The 20,096-nt window shown below is 34.3% G+C and overlaps 1 protein-coding gene across 1 annotated transcript in view; it reads left to right on the top strand.

Moving 5' to 3' along the window:
- Positions 1–20,096, top strand: part of slc6a8 (solute carrier family 6 member 8) — a 53,405-nt gene that overhangs the window by 13,676 nt on the left and 19,633 nt on the right. The window contains exons 2-8 of the mRNA XM_073819392.1: positions 2,344–2,475; positions 3,530–3,794; positions 4,196–4,328; positions 14,025–14,159; positions 14,441–14,544; positions 15,942–16,082; positions 17,823–17,852. Of these exons, the coding sequence (XP_073675493.1) occupies positions 2,344–2,475; positions 3,530–3,794; positions 4,196–4,328; positions 14,025–14,159; positions 14,441–14,544; positions 15,942–16,082; positions 17,823–17,852 (940 nt within the window). The remainder of the gene's footprint in view (positions 1–2,343; positions 2,476–3,529; positions 3,795–4,195; positions 4,329–14,024; positions 14,160–14,440; positions 14,545–15,941; positions 16,083–17,822; positions 17,853–20,096) is intronic.

Below are 20,096 nucleotides of genomic sequence, written 5' to 3'. Positions count from 1 at the left end.
TATTTCTGGTTTCCATTTTTTTTTTTTTTCCTGTTTAAACTTTTCTACTCTGTTTTAATGGTTACATTAAAATTTTATTAATCAAAAACGTCTAATTAATTGAAATCAATTTAACAGCAATTTATTAAAAGTTTAACATAAATTGCATTTTTAGGTCCCTATGATTTTTTTTGTTTGTTTTATTTATATATTTGTTAATTTTTTATACCAAATACTGTGTTTTTTATTATGTACTGGATTCTATTTTAATGGTTTGATCAAATTGTAATAATCAAAAGCATCTCTAATTAATTGATTTTATATATAAATTTTTTTTATTATTTTATTTTATTTTTTTATTTCAGAAAAAAAATTCTGGTAATTTTTTTTTTATTTCCTTATTTTTTAATAATAATTATTATTACTAGTAATACTATCATTACACTGAATAATATTTGTCACAGTTTCTTCAAGTTAACCAAACTTTTATTTTGACTGGTTGCGCTGAAGACCTTTAAGTTTCTAATTGGATATGATATGACAATAGTTTTTTTCTCAAAATAAATGGTAAAATCCTCATGAAGTGACACTCAGAGCAGTTCTAGAGATTGTTTGTTCATAAACTCATAAATAAAAAACACTGCGTGCGCCATGTGCACTATTCACAGTCAGAACATGAAGACTTCATATTTAAATAGTATTTTTGTGACTTACTGTTCACAAACACTATTCCATATGGCTTTTTGATTCAGCCGTACTGACCTACTTTTGATTTATCCGTCCAAAACTTGGCAAATTCTGTTACATTCCACTTTATACAGTAAATTCTGTTTTTGTGACTGGATTCGGCATATCATAGGGCCCTATAAAAATGACATCTTCCAGATGAAAATGGCACATCAAAATGTGTTAGTATCACATCTAGTCCCAACATCTGGGAAGATAAAGCACTGTTCCTCTGCTGTACCTACTTCCTTTTTGAATTTGATCTCTAGACACCATTAGCAATGAAATGCAAGCTCTTATGCACTACAACAAAAAGAGCTGAAAAGATTCCGCACTTTTCCAAAAGTCTATAATGAGCACCCGCCGATACAGAGTCAAGTGCTCCACGCTCACGACGTCAGCCACTGCAGTATGCGCAAGCCTCTGTATGTGTGTGTGTGTGAGTCACGCTTGTTCTTATTCCGCTCTAGTGTGTGTACGTGTTCTCGCATTGACCCGCAGTCACATTCTCATGCATCATCTGCTCGCAGAGCATTGCTCTGGCATCCTTTTTTGTTTGCAAATCAGCCCGACACAAGCCCACATATGCATATTTGCCTTTTTCGCAGAGAAAATAGCCTCACGTAGCAGCTATTTATCATGGCTTCGCAGAGCGGTCAGTGCAGCGCATTGTGTTCGGTGCTTCCTTCTGTAGGCAGTTCATCAAAAGGCTTCTTTCTGAGTCACGAGTCCAACAAAAGCTGTTGTTTTCTGAATGGAGACCGGCCAGTGCTCCTAAATAAGACACTTCATTCATATCAGTGTTTTTAAATTATCAGCAGGGGTTGTTTTGCTTGTATTTTTCTTAGATTATCTCGCTTGCGTTTGGCTGTAGCCGGCTAGCCTGCAGAGACAGCCTTATGTAAGCGTGTCACTTTGAATAACGGCATGCCGGTTTTCACTCTGCCTTTTTTTCCATTGTATCTCTCTTTTTTCCGCCATCGCACGCGGACATCCTCCCCCGCAGCCCATGAGTGACAGGTGACATCATCAAGACTTTCACTGAGCACGCCAGCACGGTTTTCAGTGGATAATCTGCATCACACCGGCGACCAACCCCCTCTCTAAGCTGCTCCTGTGGCTGTCAATCTCAGATCAGTCGAGCGAAGGTTTATTGCTGCCGACGCGTCGGTGTGCTGCCGCACAGACCGCATGATGAATGCTAATGTGGCCAGCGGCAGTCCAATCCTAAGTGGCGTGCCAGCGTTTGAAGACATTGTGCACAAATAGAAGATAATTTCCTTAAAATAAACTTTAAAGATGTGTAAAATCCAATATTCTGTGTTTTTGGGGTTAATTGGCATTGGATACATCATAAGACTTAAGTTTATGTTTCTAGTTATTGTTTTATTGGTGCTTTATGAGACCTTGTGACTAAAAATGAATGGAAAATGTACTTATTTTGCAATCATATTAAGTGTTTGACCTTCACAATTGACCCAGTTCACTTTAAAACTGATTGATTCATCAATGCATCTCATTTGAACAATTATTCCTAATCTTTCATCTAAATGCATCACACTTAACATGGTTTGTGATTGTGGTTCCATGTTGTCTTTAACATCACTCTCCGTCTTTCTTTATTTCTGTGTTTCACAGGAGTGTTCCTCATTCCTTATGTGTTATTCATATTTCTGGGAGGCATTCCGATATTCTTCCTGGAGATTGCGCTGGGTCAGTTTATGAAGGCTGGAAGCATCAATGTGTGGAACATTGCACCTCTTTTTAAAGGTTTGCTCTCCATCTTTATGCATTGCATTACTTTTCTTAAGCTGTGATGCTTTTTAATGTTATCCCTTTAAGCACTGCACATGTGTATATTATATTACATTATATTATATTAATAAATTGACACATTTAAATATTGTAATGTAACATTTTATATATTTTATATGTGTTTGTGTGTGTTTGTATTAGTGCTAAAAAAGAAAATTCAAAGTGCACATTTTCTGTAATTAATCACGATTAATCGCATATTAATGTAATATATTTATATTTTTCATTATTTCACATTGAATCTCTAAATTAATGTAGAAACGACATAAAGTTGGTATATTTTAAATGATTAATCCAAAACGAAATTTTTTTCGTGTGTGTATTTATATATGCATAATAAATAAGTACACACATTTATTATATAAACACAAACTTTTATTTTGGATGCGATTAATCACAATTAATCATTATTAATCGTTCGACAGTCCTAATTTAAATACGTCTTTAATGGCGGCTTTTTACCAAGACCAGTATCATTGATACCAATACTACTACTATTGTTGCTACTAAATGAATTTTTCCCTCAATTCTAGCCATTAATTATTGCCATTCAGCATTATAGTATGAATAAAAGCCATTATTTTTAACATTTGATAGGCTTAGTACATATAACAACAACTGTTAATTTTAAATGAACTTAAAGCAATTTTCACATAAATTACAAAATTGTATATACATAAACTATTCATTTTGATTCAAGCGGAGCAGTGAGTGATTTCTGTTTCTTTTGTTCTTTGATTCACATTATTGACACAAACTGCAGCAGGTTTTATTTGAAAAGCAGCACTGTCTTTTTTAAAACCTGATGCAAATACGTTATTCGGACGGTATAGAACTTCAATGAATGCCCTTCAGTGTGTCCTTGCTTTTTTTTAAAGTTCAAAGACATGAAATCAGATTTGGCTCTGTTTGCTGCTTTAATGCATGATTCATCAGCACATGCTACATAAGAGATACTGTACACCTAAAGGAGTTTATATTTAATTTGTGTTTTACTGGTTTGTTTTAGGACTTGGCTACGCCTCCATGGTGATTGTGTTCTTCTGTAACACGTACTACATCATGGTACTCGCCTGGGGTTTCTACTACTTAATAAAGTCCTTCAATTCCACGCTGCCCTGGTCCACCTGCGACAACCCGTGGAACACCGAAAACTGCATCGAGATCTTCCGCCACAGCGACTGCCATAACGGCACCGTTGGCAACTCCACATTCGGCAACCTGACGTGCGAAGAGCTCGCCAATGGGCGTTCCCCTATTATTGAATTCTGGGAGTGAGTGATCACCTTTTACAGTCGCAGTTCATTTCTTACAAAACAAAGTATTTAAAATGCCTTTCACCACCCACTTTTACATAAAGTCGTGACAAGATTAATGTGTTTAGTTAACAAACATTGCTTTCTTTGTTATGTTATGGTTAACTGTTACGTTTGCTCATGTGGTCCTGCCTGTACAAGCTTGAATCCATGTGTGAGTTTTTTTCCTATTATTGGTTAGATTTAAAGCTCATCTGTTGACCATTCAAAGTGGCCCATGGTTAGTTTTAATGCCTTAAGTGACAGTAGACAATACAGGTCTGGAAAGTCATTGCTTTTAAATTATAGATTAAAATAAAAACTGCTTTGTGAGTGTAATACATTGCTTTTATTCATGAATGTTTTCTTTTCCATCCCAGGAACAAGGTTCTGAACATCTCTGATGGGCTGGATGAGCCAGGCGTTATTAACTGGGAACTGATGCTGTGTCTTATGGCCGTGTGGGTGATGGTTTACTTCTGTGTGTGGAAGGGGGTGAAGTCAACAGGAAAGGTGTGGACCCGCTTTCTTTCTTTAGTGCTTCTCATTACATGTGTGAACCCTGTGCGGGGTAAACAGAATCGTTATACCTGTACTACAATTTAACCTTGGTTATGTAACAGTGGTAACTAGTGTTAGGGAAGCTACTAGCCATTAGTTAAACTACAGCCAAGCTATACTTGTGAAAAGTTGCTAGTTACAAAAGTACTGTTTTCAAAGAAGGTGATATATTTTTAAATATCCAATGCTTTTCATAAATATTTGTGACCCTGGTCCACAAAACCAGGCATATAAATTAAGCTGAATAAATAAGCTTTCCATTGATGTATGCTTTGCTAGGATATAACAATATTTGCCCGAGCTACAACTATTTTAAAATCTGGGCCCGTATCCCTAAAGAATTTTTGTGCAAAAAGTGGCTCCTAGCAGCCAAATTCTAAGAAAATTCTCAGAGTCATGACGTTTTCTTAGAATTTCCCCTAAAAGTGACACGAAAATCCCAGTTAATATAAAAGCTATTCCTCAAGATTCCTAGCGCTTAAAAGGGCTCCTAAGGCAAGATCTGCTAAGAGCAGGGAAGAGGACTTTTAGTGGCTTAGGAGTTCCCCTAAGCAGCTGCACAAAATGGCCAACAGAGGAGGCAGGAGAGATGTCCTGCAAACACTGGATGACAGGGAATTATTGAGACGCTACAGATTGGATCGTGCAGGAATCATGTTTGTGGTGGATCTCCTTAGAGATGCAATTACTTCACCAACTCGATGCCACAACGCTATTACACCGGAGAAGAAAGTAATCACAGACATTGATAAAAGCTGTGCCGTGTTACCCTCGTTAAGACCACACTGAGTTGTAACGTTGCAATTTCTACTTCATTAAGGACAGCCCCTTGAGATAGGCCATCTTGTTTTCAATGGGGTCCATATGGGAGTGAAAGTACAAAATATGCCAGCTAGGATATTAATATGAGCAAATAAGACACAAATCATTATTTGAACAGGGTGTAATGAGCTTAAGTTTTCACGTATTTTAGATTCTAATGTTAGGCTATAACCCCTACAGCTTACTATTCATTTTCCAGATATTTTCTTGAATGTGAAATATTATTTACAATTACAGTCTGCATAAGATTAGAGTGTATAATTATGTTTATTGATTTGAGGGTACATCCTTTGCTCATTATCACCAAAAGTTCATTTTCATCAAACTTGTAGGATCAACCAATCACGGCTTTTGAAATGATGACTCATACCTAGCAACGGGGTCAACCACACCTCCTCACTAAGATAGGATTTTCCATCCATTCCTTGCTCAGAGTTCACTGAAAATGTTCTGGAATCACTTCTAAGCTAAAACTCCTGGCAAGGAATTTTTAGGTTAAGTTGCTCTCTGAGAGGATTCTCAGAATCTTTAGGGATACGGGCCCTGGAATCTGAGGGTGCAAAAAAATCAAAATATTGAGATAATTGCCGTTAAAGTTGTCCAAATTAAGTTCTTAGTAATGCATATTACTAGGGCTGTAGCTATCGAATATTTTAGTAATCGAGTATTCTGCAGAAAATTCCATCGATTAATCGAGTAATCGGATAAAACATATGTTTGCTTAATTAAAGAGCAATATTAAATATACAAGAGAAAATAAGACAGGTTTCTTAAAATCTACATTTTTATTTTTTTTAATGCATAGTATGCAACAATATTCCATCTAAAATAAGCATTTATTTATTACCAATTTTGTGTGTCTGTGCTTGTACTGTGAACAATAACAAAGTTGACTGAGATGAATTAAGTGATATAAATTCTGGATTTAAAATAAAGCATTTTCTGAGAGACAAACAAATAAAAATAACTTTCAAATTACTTTTTTTAAATTATCAAAACTAAGGCATACATTAAAATAAACGATTAATAGTTATACAAAAACACTGCCTTTAAGTCTTGCAACTTAACTTTTAGAACTAACAGTTAAAAGTTTCAAAATCTACAGCTCACCCTGGTGAAAAAAAACAGCTAAAACCAGCCTAGGCTGGTTGGCTGGTTTTAGCTGGTCATAGCTGGAAGGCAGGCTGGTTTTAGAGGGGTTTTGGCCACTTTTCCAGCCTGGCCAGGCTGGGAGACCAGCTAAAACCAGCTACTTCCAGCTTAAACCAGCTAAGACCAGCAAACAAGCCTAGGCTGGTATTAGCTGTTTTTTTCAGCAGGGCAGGCATAACATAAGCCTTTACTGTCTTCTTCTTGGAATGCTTTGTGGCATTTAGGAGTCAAAACATAAGTCCATGCATGGTTTCATACAGAGTGCTTTAAGCCAGTAAAACTATACGTTTTAAAACTTGTAACTTTTGCTACGGTTAACGTTGCAAATGTCGTTTACACTACTCCGTTGATTTCAACCCTCGAAAACTGAGACTTTTGAAAGCGCTGTAGACCCCACTGATCTATATAGGTCAGTGTGTAGACCACGTTTTAGTTTGAAAACTCCGGTGTTGCTTTTCAGTGTAAACGGACCAAAACGGAGACTTTTGAAAACGATGGCGTGGCTGCCCACATTCTCTCCGTGTATCCTTGACGACCGTGTAAACAATAACATCATGCTCGTTGCTGTAGCCATAGATATGTACAAGTAGATTCCCTTTTGACCGCTCCAAGCACGTCCTCCATCTTAACAACAGGGATCTATCTATACTTATCTATGGTTGTACATGCATGAATGGTCACATGGCGTTTTCGGCTGTGTGGTGTAGACGGAGATCCGTCGTGCAGTAAATTATAAAATTACCGCCAACTCCTTCCTTGCGTTTTCTTTCACTTTGTAAGCGCATTGTCACACAAACAAAATCATAGCGAAAAAACGAGACGTGAGCTTTAAAATTTATTAAAAGAGGCTTCGAGGCAGAGGAATTTGCCTCGATCATTTTTTGTAATCGAGTTACTCGAGGAATCGTTTCAGCTCTACATATTACTAATCAGAAATTAAGTTTTGATATATTTATGGTATGAAATGTACAAAATGTCTTTATGGAACATGATCTTTACTTTGTATCCTAATTATTTTTGCCATAAAAGAATAATTGCTAATTTTGACCGATACAATGTATTTTTGGCTATTGCTACAAATATACCTATGCTATAGCTGGTTTTGTGGTCCAGGGTCACATTTTTATTCATAAAGGATGCATTAAATTGATCAAAAGTGATGGTAAAGATGTTTATAATGTAACAGAAGTTTTTTTATTTAAAATTAAATGTTGTTCTTTTGAACTTTCTGTTAATCTAAGATTCCTCAAAGATATTTTTCACAAAAATATTAAGTGTTTTACAACATTGGTAATAAGAAATGTTTCTTGGGCAGCAAATCAGCCTATTAGAATGATTTCTGAAGGATCGTGTGACAATGAAGACTGGAATAATAATACTTAAAATTCAGCTTTGCATATCAGGAATAAATTACATTTTAAAATATATTTGAATGGAAAATGTTAATTTTGAATTGTAAAAATATTACTGTTTTTACTACATTTTTAAATTAGATAATGCAGCCTTGTGCATAAGCTACTTTTAAAAAACGTTTTTTAAAAACTTGCCGACCTTCAACTTTTGAACAGGACTGTATAACTGTAAGATTGTGTATTATATAATTTATTTTAAGCCTTATTTCTCAGGCAAAGACACAATGACAGTATCTGAGAGAAATACTTTTACAGAAACTTTCCAGTTTTAAGATTAACTCAAATACAACAATTTAATAAAATTGTACATTAAATAAAATCTATATTCACAATATAACCACTTGATTTGTTAAAAATGTTACATTGTTGCAATTACATTCTATGATACCTCTCTGAGGTATAACAGGAACATGCACATTTGCTTACAAATGCAATTTCTCAAACTTAATTAAATAATTATTTTAAAACAAAAATGTAATTATTAACAGTGCACAAATTGTGTTTACCATACAGACTACAAACATGCAAACATTTTATGATTAATTGGTATGTAAAGTTTATTTCAACTGTTGTAAAGTAGAGCGGCACCACTTGCCTTCACAAATGAAGAATGACCAAATGTTTCTTGGGTAGCAAATCAGCCTATTATGGTTTCTATAAATGATTTCTGAAGGATGTCAAAAATCAGTTTTGCATATGAGGAATAAATTACATTTTAAAATATACTCAAATAGAAAATGGTTATTTTGAATTGTAAAAATATTACTGTTTTTACTATATACTGTTCAATCAAATAAATGCAAAAACATTTTTTTAAATCTTATTATCCCCAGAGTGTATAACTGTAAGATTGTATAATGCATCATTTCATTTAAGCCTTATTTCCCAGGCACAAAAACAAGAGTATCTGAAAGAAATACTTTTACAAAAACTTTACAGTTTTAAGACAGATTTACTATAAATACAGCTAAAAACTAGAATACTGGTTTATGTAAATACCATTAAATAAAATAATTCAAATTCCTATATTTTGAATCAGTTCTTTTCAATGAATCACTGGATGAGAGACCATATTTTTAATAATTTTAAGAATTTTCAACAGCTTTCAGGGACATGCTCACTATATCGGGGAACAGAGCTTACAGTATATTCCCAGTAAGTATTTTGAAGCCGGTTGAATCCAGCTTTATCTGATTTAAAATTTTATGAGAATTTAACAGTCAGTATGTAGGTCATTTCATATGAGATCGTGCGCATAAATTCATCAAAATATGCTCGTCAAAGAATGCATCTTATTGCGTTTTCTAGTTTTATAGCTTAAGCTCTTGAGTGCAATGTGACTTTCTTGTGTAACCTTGATTCGCATAGCTCCGCCCACTGCTGCTTTGTCACAGTAGCGCAGGAGTGAGGCAGAAAGGTAACCATAGCAACATTATTTGCAATGGGGTGTGGCGGGAAATATTACAAAGTGCCTTGTCAGGAAAGGCCTCTGAGATTGGCTGGTCACGAGTGGCTGTCTGCAGTGGGACGTGATGAGGTGCTCGTACAAATGGCTAACAGGCATATTTTCTTTTTTTAGTAATATTATAACTACATTTTATTTCTGCTGCTTATTACAAAATGGAGAGTCATCCTTGTGCACTAAAGCACTAAAGAGTCATCCCTGTGAACTTAAAGCAGGGCTTAATGTTTGTAGTGAACAGTTTAAGAAGGTAAATAGTGGAAAGTAGGTTATTTGAGCTTGAAGTTACCAGCTCGTGTTTTTCCTTCATATTTTTTTCGTTGATGGAAAGGACACTGTGAGTAAGCATTGAGTCAAGCTCATTCAGACAACTGACGCACACACACACACACACACACACACACACACACACACACACACACACACACAATAAGCCAGTGTTACAGTGAGCTAATTGGCTATTTAGGAATCTGATTAATTATTACGGGCCACAAATACTAAGCAGCAGATTACCCCAGATTCACAGGCCTCATGGGAATTAGACCAGAGTTTGTTTACTGATAGTATTTTTAGTTCAGGTTTATTTCGGCATCTTTATAGTCACTTGAAAGCGGGATAGATTGAGTCCTAAGGTCTGATCTGATAGCAGAGGTTATGGTATAGTAGGAGTATCTGATTTACACTGCCATGCATCAGACAGCTAATGCTATGAAGTCTATTATTAAATCACTGCTCCAGTCTTTGGTGTCACATGATACATCAGAAGTCATTCTAACAGGCTGATTTGCTGCTCAAGAAACAATTATGATTATAATCAATGTTGAGAACAGTTGTGCTGCTTCATATTTTTGTGAAAAAAAAACATTTTTCAAGATTCATTCTTGAATCAAAAAAGAACAGCATTTATTAAATCTCTTTAATAATTAAATATCTTTACCAACAATCCATTTCCCTTATATATTTAATAATAATATATAATAATAATAATTTTTTTAAATAAATTATAGAAATTAATAGTTTTATTTAGCAAGGATCCAAAATGATGATAGAGGCATTTATAATGTTCTTTTGAATTTTCTATTCATCAAAGAAACCTAAAAAAATTCTACTCAGCTGTTTTCAACTAATAATAAAAAAAAAAAATTGAGCAGAAAAATCGGAATATTGGAATGATTTCTGAAGGGTCATGATGCTAAAAATTCAGCATTCAAATCACAATAATAAATTAAATTTTTAAATATGTGACCCTGGACCACAAAACCAGTCATAAGGTAAAATTTTACAAAACTGAGGTGTATACATCATATGTATAAGCTTTCTATTGATGTATGGTTTGTTAGGATAGGACAATATTTGGCTGAGATACATCTATTTGAAATCAGAAATCTGAGGATGCAAAAAAATCAAAAAGACTGAGAAAATCACCTTTAAAGTTGTCCAAATTAGGTTCTTAACAATGCATATTACAAATCAAAAATTACATTTTGATATGTTTACAGTAGGAATTTTACAAAAAATCTTCATGGAACATGAACTTTACTTAATTTCTTAATGATTTTTGGCATAAAAGAAAAATCTAAAATTTTGACCCATGCAATGTATTTTTGGCTATTGCTACAAATATACCCCAGCGACTTAAGACTGGTTTTGTGGTCCAGGGTCACATATATTCAAATAGAAAAGTTTTTTTTAAATAATAAAAATATTTCATAATTTCACTGTTTTTTGCTGGATCGAATAAATGCAGGTTTGAGCAGAAGAAACTTAAAAATCTTACTGTTCAAAAACTTTTGACTGTTAGTGTGTATGACCAGAACATTTTCTCTCTTTACCCATCAGTGAGATAATTGGACCATTTTTCATTGATGTGTCAGGATTCATAACTGCCAGAGATGACATGGCTCTGGACTGTGAACAAACAAAGATGTCATCGGATGACGTGGAGAATTCAGAAAGCTTTCACTATGCACTGCACATCCTACACCATGACCGTGTTTTTGTTGTAACTGGGCAGCTTTGTACTTTTAGAGTTGAGCTCGTCTTCCCGAAGGAATTCAGGAGACGGGGTTTGCCGGAACAATTGAAGTCTGTGAAGATCTGCAGCCGAGCGGCACTTTTACTGCGATGGGCTTGATCTAGAATGGCTGCCCTACTTTTATGTGTCTATATGGAGCAGTATCAGAAGGCTGCCAGGCTTGTAAGATTATACCTGACATGTGAGCCAAGTCCATAAACCAGCAAGACTCGGATTGAGCAAGTCTCATGTAAATTCTCCCTGATAACAATCCGCCTCGAGTTCAAAGTTCAGAGCGTTTGGACTCGGCCGCTGAATCAATAAACCTCTCCTTGCTGAAAACACCAATGATGGTCTGATAACACAAACCAGAGAGACGTGCAATACATGCTTCTCGACTTCATTCACATGACACAATGCTCAGCATGTGACTAATACAGTCTTTTCTGAGAACGGAGAGAGATAAAATGTATTTCAGAGATGCAGCGCAGCAGATTCTCTGATATGAATCTACTGATAATATTGGCTTGAACTAGATTATGTTACGAGGTTTATATATGGCTTTCAACGATCAGTCTAGCAAATGCTCTTAAAGGAGAAGTTCACTTTCAGAATAACAATTTCCTGATAATTTATTCACCGCTATGTGATCCAAGATATTAATGTCTTTCTGTCTTGAGTCGAAAAGAAATTAAGGTTTTCAAGAAAAACATTCCAGGATTTTTCTCCATATAGTGGATTTTAATAGTGGCCAACAGGTTGAAAGTCCAAATTGCAGCTTCAAAGGGCTCTACATGATCCCAACTGAGGAATAGAGAAATTATAAGACCCTTATTCCTTGTCTGGGATCGTGTAGAGCCTTTTAAAGCTGCATTGAAACTGCAGTTTGGACCCTTATATGGAGAGAAATCCTGGAATGTTTTATTCAAAAACCTTAATTTCTGTGCAGCTGAAGATAGAAAGACATGAACATCTTGGATCACATGGAGGTGAGTAAATTAACTTTAATATGAAACTGAACTTATCCTTTAAATGCACATAAATTACCAAATTATTTAGCAAACAAGGTTGTATATTAATACAGATGTTTACTTTCTCATTGAAAACTCATGTGGTGTATGGTCTGCAGGACGTTGCAAGGTCATCGCTTGGGTGTTTTACTAAGTCTGGTCTTTTTGAGAAATAATATCATATCTCTGCTTAGCAAACATGATTTGAGATATTAGTCATGGCTGCTGCACATGCAGTGGAGGATGTGTTTTGTGCCAAAGTTGAATGTTTATACTTCAAACACCCAACTCCACTATGAACAATATTAACAGTAATAATAAACACCTTAAAGGAATAGTTCACCCAAAAGTGAAACTTACTCATTCTCAGGCCATCAGAGTTGTAGATGAGTTTATCGAAACAGATTTGGAGAAATTGATGCAGGTGTTTACATCACTTGCTCACCAATGGATCCTCTGGAGTGAATGGGTGCCGTCAGAATGAGAGTCCAAACTGCTGTAAAAATCATCACAATAATGCACAAGTAATCCACACCACTCCAGTCCATCAATTAACATCTTGTGAAGCCACAATAAGTCATTTAAGATGTTAACTTTACATCTTTGCTTCTAGTTAAAATATGACTTCTCTATCCATAATATTTTTCTTTGGTAAAAAAAAAAAAAAACATCTGAATCAGGCAAGAAATATGCACAGATCAAGCACTGAAAACTGTTCCAAGCAAATATATTTGTGGATTGTTTATGAGAAGACAACAGGGGTTTCATAATAACTTTTGCCATTATAGATTAAGGACTGGCATTTTGGCCAGAACTAACAGTTTAATGTTTAAATGCCTAAATGTGACCCTGGACCACAAAACCAGTCTTAAGTCGCTGGGGTATATTTGTATCAATAGCCAAAAATACATTGCATGGGTCAAAATTATTGATTTTTCTTTTATGCCAAAAATCATTAGGAAATTAAGTAAACATCATGTTCCATGAAGATTTTTTTGTAAAATTCCTACTGTAAATATATCAAAATGTAATTTTTGATTAGTAAAATGCATTGTCAAGAACCTAATTTGGACAACTTTAAAGGTGATTTTCTCAGTATTTTGATTTTTTTGCACCCTCAGATTCCAGATTTCAAATAGATGCATCTCGGCCAAATATTGTCCTATCCTAACAAACAATACATCAATAGAAAGCTTATTTATTGAGCTTTCATATGATGTATACACCTCAGTTTTGTAAAATTTTACCTTATGACTGGTTTTTTGGTCCAGGGTCACAAATGAGGGATTTGTTTCTTACAAACAAGCAGCTTATCACTTGACAAGACATTCATTGATGAACTGGAGTGATGTGAATGATGTTTTTATCAGCTGTTTGGGCTCATTCTGACGGCACCCATTCACTATAGAGCAGGGTTCCCCAAATCTTACCCTGGAGGTCCAATGCGCTGCAGAGTTTAGCTCCAACCCTGATCACACTCACCTACCTGTTATTCTCGAATGATCCTGAAGACCTTGATTAGCATGCTCAGGTGTGTTTGATTAGGGTAAGAGCTAAACTCTGCAGGAAAATGGATCTCGAGGTCCAGATTTGGTGATCCCTGCCATAGAGGATCCGTTGGTGATAAAGTGATGTAATGCTAAATTTCTCCAAATCTGAAGAAAAAACTCATATACATCTTTGACTTTTGAGTTTTGAGTGTTTCTTTAAGCTGTGAGGTATAATAATAATAATGAAAACCGTTGATTTGACTGTCTGTCTTTTTGTCTTTGACAGATTGTGTATTTCACTGCCACGTTCCCGTATGTGGTCCTGATTATTCTCTTGGTGAGGGGCGTCACTCTTCCCGGTGCTTATGATGGGATCATGTACTATGTGAAACCGGATTGGTCTAAGCTAGGAGAGGCACAGGTGAGAATTCTAGTCCTGTCAATTTTGTATGAAACCATATGCTTTAATCCAAATGAATATATCTAAATACAATTCAATACACTTTCTTTTATCACATTTTATTTGCTTTTCTCGTCTGATACACAATACTTCAAAACTATTTCTGTTTCTAAAAACGTTAAAAGTTTTAAACTTGGCTTTTATGTCTGTCTCCAGAGTACCTGGAGCCACTTTGAGCTCAATAATGATTTCAGAGGTGGATCCGGTTGTCTGACTGTCATTACTCTTTCTGTCTCTCTCAGGTCTGGATCGATGCCGGTACTCAAATCTTTTTCTCCTACGCTATCGGACTCGGAGCCCTCACAGCCCTCGGCAGCTATAACCGATTCAACAACGACTGCTATAAGTAAGCTTCCGTCACAGCCTTGAAGAGACAAGGACACATTTTAGTTACGACGTTTTGTGCGCTTTCGGAAGCAGTGTGTTTTCTTTTTTGAAAGACACTGTGTCTAGCCTGCTCACCCAATCAGAGTCCTGACCTTGTCTTATATAAAGCTGTGTTTGAATGATGTGGCTAGCAAAGAGGCCTTTCCCTTTAATTGTAGATCTCAAATGCCCTGAATACATTAGCAACCAGATGCACTGAATCAGCAGTTCTTTGCTTTGGCTGTAATGTACAAAGGACTTTGGCTGGTTATATATACATTGGTAATAAGGGATGATTTCATTTAAAATAGGAAATCAAGTATTTATCATAAAATAAATAAGTTTGATTGTTGGAGATCTGCACTTTTGTAGGTTATTACTTAAATAAGCAAAAGGAGACGTAACCAAATGGGCTGCTATGAAATGTTAAAATGCACGCACATTTTTAAAATTCAGCTTTTCACTTCAATTATCATGTTAATAATGTGTATTACATTAGAAGTGAATATTATTACTGAATTGCTACAAAATGTCTTAATAGTATTAATAATGCCTTAATAAATAATTTGGTTATATTTATTTAAATTTATTAAATAATGAATTGTATTATTTGTATTATTAATTTGTTATTATTTACCCTACCAGTCAAAAGGTTTTTTTTAAAATATCTATTTTATCGAAAAAATCGTAAACAAAAAATTTACTCATCTGTTTTGAATATTATTAATAATAATAATAGTAAATGGCAAGTCAGCATATTAGAATGATTTCTGAATCATCGTGTGACACTGAAGACTGGAGTAATGATGCTGAAAATACAGCTTTGATCACAGGAATAAATTAGATTTTAAAATATATTCAAATAGAAAATAGTTACTTTAAATAGTAAAAATATTTCAAAAGTGTACTGTTTTTGCTGTACTTTGGATCAAATAAATGCAGGCTTGGTGAGCGGAAGAAACTTTTTCAAAAAACAAAAATCTTTTGACTGGTAGGGTATTCGTAATGAATTTAAATGCAACTAATACTAAATTTAATTGTAACCGCAAGTTATGATACATTTGTAGAATGTACCAATTCATGGTTCTACATTTTAAAATAACACGCAATATCTCATAAAAAATTATAATGCATTGAATAACAATTTATATGTATAACCTTGAGTAGATAAGCGATTGAATAAATTGTAGCAGTAGTTTAAATTATTCACAAGCATATATATAACTGACAATATGGTGCCATTATTTTAATTGAAATTAAATTATTATATTCATAATGCATCACATACATCATCACTTCATCAAATGTGTTACACAACCATCTGACTGCTTTAAAATATAGATGCCACAACAGTCTGTGTTTCTCTTCTCTTCTCAGGGATGCTTTTGTTCTGGCTATTATTAATAGTGGCACCAGTTTCTTTTCTGGTTTCGTGGTCTTCTCCATCTTAGGTTTCATGGCATCTGAGCAAGGTGTGGACATCTCTAAAGTGGCTGAATCAGGTAAGAGCCTACAGTCGTTTACTTCATTACAGCTGATAGATTATGTCATTTATTGGATGGTGAGACAAACAAATGTATATTTATAAAGTATATTTACGTGTGCGCCAGCCCTGACACAACATGCTTAAAGCAAGTGTTTAATAATTTACTTTCACTGGTTTTTAGCGCACATAAGTGAATGCATCTCTGACCTGGGGCTGGTTCTAGTAAATCATTTATGAAATCAATATTTAATGCCAGAATGATCTGCTGAAAATGAATGAAACATGCATACTGTGAGTTATGAACATGTGATATGATGATGATGATAATGTTAATGGTGATGATAAATAGAAAATGAATTTCAATGCAGTGTGGTATGTGGCTTGTATTGTGTATTACTGTAAATGTTACTTGTTGATTTGACAATTGAAAGCATAATCTAAATGATGATATATAATGCATATTTATATATAATGCTATTTGCTCTTAGTCGTTACTGTGAAGGGGACCAGACAATTTAGCAGTTTGTTTTATGTGTGTGTGTGTGTGTGTGTGTGTGTGTGTGTACCTGGTATTCATCACGTTGTGGGGACCAAATGTCCCCACAAGGATAGGAATACCAGTAGATTTTGACCTTGTGGGGACATTTCTCAGGTCCCCATGAGGAAACAGGCTTATAAATCATGCACATTGAGTTTTTTTGAGTAAGTAAAAGTGTGCACAATCTCCTGTGAGGGCTAGGTTTAGGTGTAGGGTAGGTGTAGGGTGATAGAAAGTACGGTTTGTACAGTATAAAAACCATTACGCCTATGGAACGTCCCCATAAAACATGTAAACCCAACATGTGTGTGTGTGTGTGTGTGTGTGTGTGTGTGTGTGTGTGTGTTTGTTTGTATGAGTGTGTGAGTTTCTAATGGTAAATAACAGATAATGGTTCATGAATTAACAACTATGTGTCACTCATTATTTTTGTATATAGTGAGATTGTGTGTGTGTGTGTGTGTGTGTGTGTGTGTGTGTGTGTGTGTGTGTGTGTGTGTGTGTGTGTGTGTGTGTGTGTGTGTGTGTGTGTGTGTGTGTGTGTGTGTGTGTGTGTGTGTGTGTTTGTGTCTGTTCTGAATGCAGGTGTGTTAATGTTTGTGTGTGTATGTTTGTGAGTTTCTGCTATCAGTCATTACATTCTTCTTCCCAAATGCTGTGTCCTTAAACACTGAGGGTGATATAATTCCCAGAAGATACTGCCTTGATTTTACAAACACAAAGGCATTGATCACAATTGAATTCTAAATGTGTTTGTAACAATACTCCTGATCATTCATTACAGATATGAATAAGCTTCACAGACTAAACTAATAGACTAATAGTATGCGGCATGAATTTAACGCCCCACATGTTCTTGTGTGATGCTCACGCATGTAAACGTGTTAGTTCATAACACATAGGCCTACATGTTTCACATTTAAAGTGTGAACACCAGACGTAGGCTTTAAGTTGCTCAGATTTTTGTAAAGCTACCTCTAATAAATCTGTACATAACATGTCAATCCTGTAAGATTGACAGTAAATTCATGTCTTTTTGCATAAAGAAAAATGCATACGAGTGCGCACTATAAATTAATTTTTCTCTACTGAAATGTTTGTTTTATAGCCAACCTTTTCATGCACTTAAAAACAGTTAACTACAACGCCCCAAAAAAGACGTTAAAAAGTGATTTTAAGTCCATAGAAAGCACATTAAATGTAAGTAAAGTGTCCACTTTTAAGGTTTTTGGAGAATAAAATTTCCAAATTTGGTTGAAATAATGTTACATTGTCATTCATTGTAACACAATATTTATGTAAAAGTTAAAAAAGCATGCTTATTCTGACTTGTACATATTAAAATATGTACAAAAAAACAATAAGGGAGCATATTACATTTTATTGTGTGTTAAATGAGTAAAAAAAAATACTGACAAATGGGCCAAACCTAGGATAGTGGCAAATGTTAAAAATGTAGAATTGCATCTAATTAGTATTTGGGGTGAAAGTCTGTTAATGTGTCATAAATTGATTTTTGTTGTAAATATGCCGGACAAGATTTCACAAGACAAGTCTTCTGTAAAGTAGGGAAAAATGTAAGATATTTATTTTTTGCTTGGGAAAATCAGAAACAAAAATACAATTAAATTAAACAGAAAACTTGTGTAAAGCAGTATTACACATACTGTTTCTAGCTTAAACCCTTTTTTATCTTTGACCCTTTTAAAAATAAAACCTAAAATATTAATGAATATTTAAACTTCTAAATATTAGTAAATCAAAATTACTGACCATAAATCTAGATGGTTAGTAAATTGATTGTTTTATGGCCAGCTTCTTCATGCACTGTAATATATATTGCTTTGTTCATTTTAAGAAAGGAAATACTGTTTCAGTCTTTGTACTTGAAACAATAATGTTGAATTTAATTTGTAACTTGCAATTTGTTTGAAAAATGTTCACTCATAAATTTCTAGAAACATTTTAATGTTTAATAAAACATATTCATACTTTTATTTAGCAAGGATGCTTTGAATTTGTTTAAAAGTGATGATAAATACATTTATAATGTTACAAAAGATTTCTGTTTCAGATAAATGCTGTTCTTCTGAACTTCCTATTCATCAACAAAAAAAAAAACAAGGTTTTTTGAGCAGCGGTTCTTTTAAATAGTAAAAATATTTCAAAATTGTACTGTTTTTGCTGTACTTTGGATCAAATAAATGCAGGTTTGGTGAGCAGAAGAGACTTAAAAAATAATAATAATTTAAAAATCGTAGTTTTTGATCAGTCTGTATAGGATTGCTAATAGATGTATTTTTTCTGCCAAATTATTATTTAAATTATAATTTATTGTAAATTTCATATTTACTGACTCATTCACATCATCTGCATGATTAATCTATATCATAATTTACCCATTGCATACAATTTTAATTCAAACCAAAGTTAGTAGTAGTTTAACCTCCTAAGTTTAAGAAACCTTGGGTAGGTTGTTATCACCCTAAATAAATGTAGATAGTCCTGGTATAAAATCATACAGCTTGTAGCTGAACTTCATTTAATAAGTACTAAGGTATTTTACTCTTTCGTCTACATGGTAAATTAGTACTGTCATTTCAGAACGAGTTCAGCTCGCGGCACAAAAGCAGTGCACTGGTTTGTTGAGGCTCAGTAAAGGACGGCATGTTCTTGGCCTGAAGGAGAGACTATGCGGTAGACGGCAAAAGACTAAACGAGTATTAAGTGATAGTATTTTTAAATGACCTGGCAAGATGCCAAGGACTTCATACAGATTGACCCCCTCACGTCCTTGAAATGAATGAATTTTAAACGGATCGCTGCCTGTATATGTTGAGGTTAACACACCAGTGTACTGCATACTTCAAAGGGGTCAGATCACATGTCCTTGTCCTTTCAGTAGGCTTTTCATGATGCCAAATTAAGTTTAATATTAAATATTAACAAATTAAATAGTGTTGCAATGATTTCTGAATTAAGTAAACTTTGTTTCTGGTTTCAAAAGCAAATACTTAATATTTAATCTGATTTTCATGTTCATATTGTTGATTTAACACAATGTAGCATTTTGGTACCCATCACTTGGGTACCAAAATTAGTTGATAATCTGTAATCTTCATTAATTTTAGTTCTTTTGTACTTAGTATCCCTCCTGAGTTAAACCAGGGTTATTGTAGTTAACTAAAACTCAAATTTTTGTTACTTGAAATAAAATAAATGTTAACTGAAATAAAATCATTTAGTTTTTAAGGATAATGTTTGATTTTTATATTCTAATAATTGGAAGTGTAAAATGCCACCTATAGAAATTGGTTACATTATTAGGTAAAATATAAATTAAAAAATAAAATCTGGAATTATTATCAGAACAGAGATGTTTATGATAACCGCTTTTAAGATTGTGACATTGGAAAACGACAATTTTTTTTAAATATTTTTTAATGCCATCAGATTAAGAAAAAAAGTGTGACCACTGACTTGTTAATATTTTAATTCACATTTTATT

This window comes from Garra rufa, chromosome 15 (genome assembly GCF_049309525.1).
Source record: "Garra rufa chromosome 15, GarRuf1.0, whole genome shotgun sequence".
Lineage (NCBI taxonomy): Eukaryota > Metazoa > Chordata > Actinopteri > Cypriniformes > Cyprinidae > Garra > Garra rufa.
The sequence above is the reverse complement of the archived record's forward strand: the minus strand, read 5'-3'. Positions and strand labels throughout refer to the sequence as shown.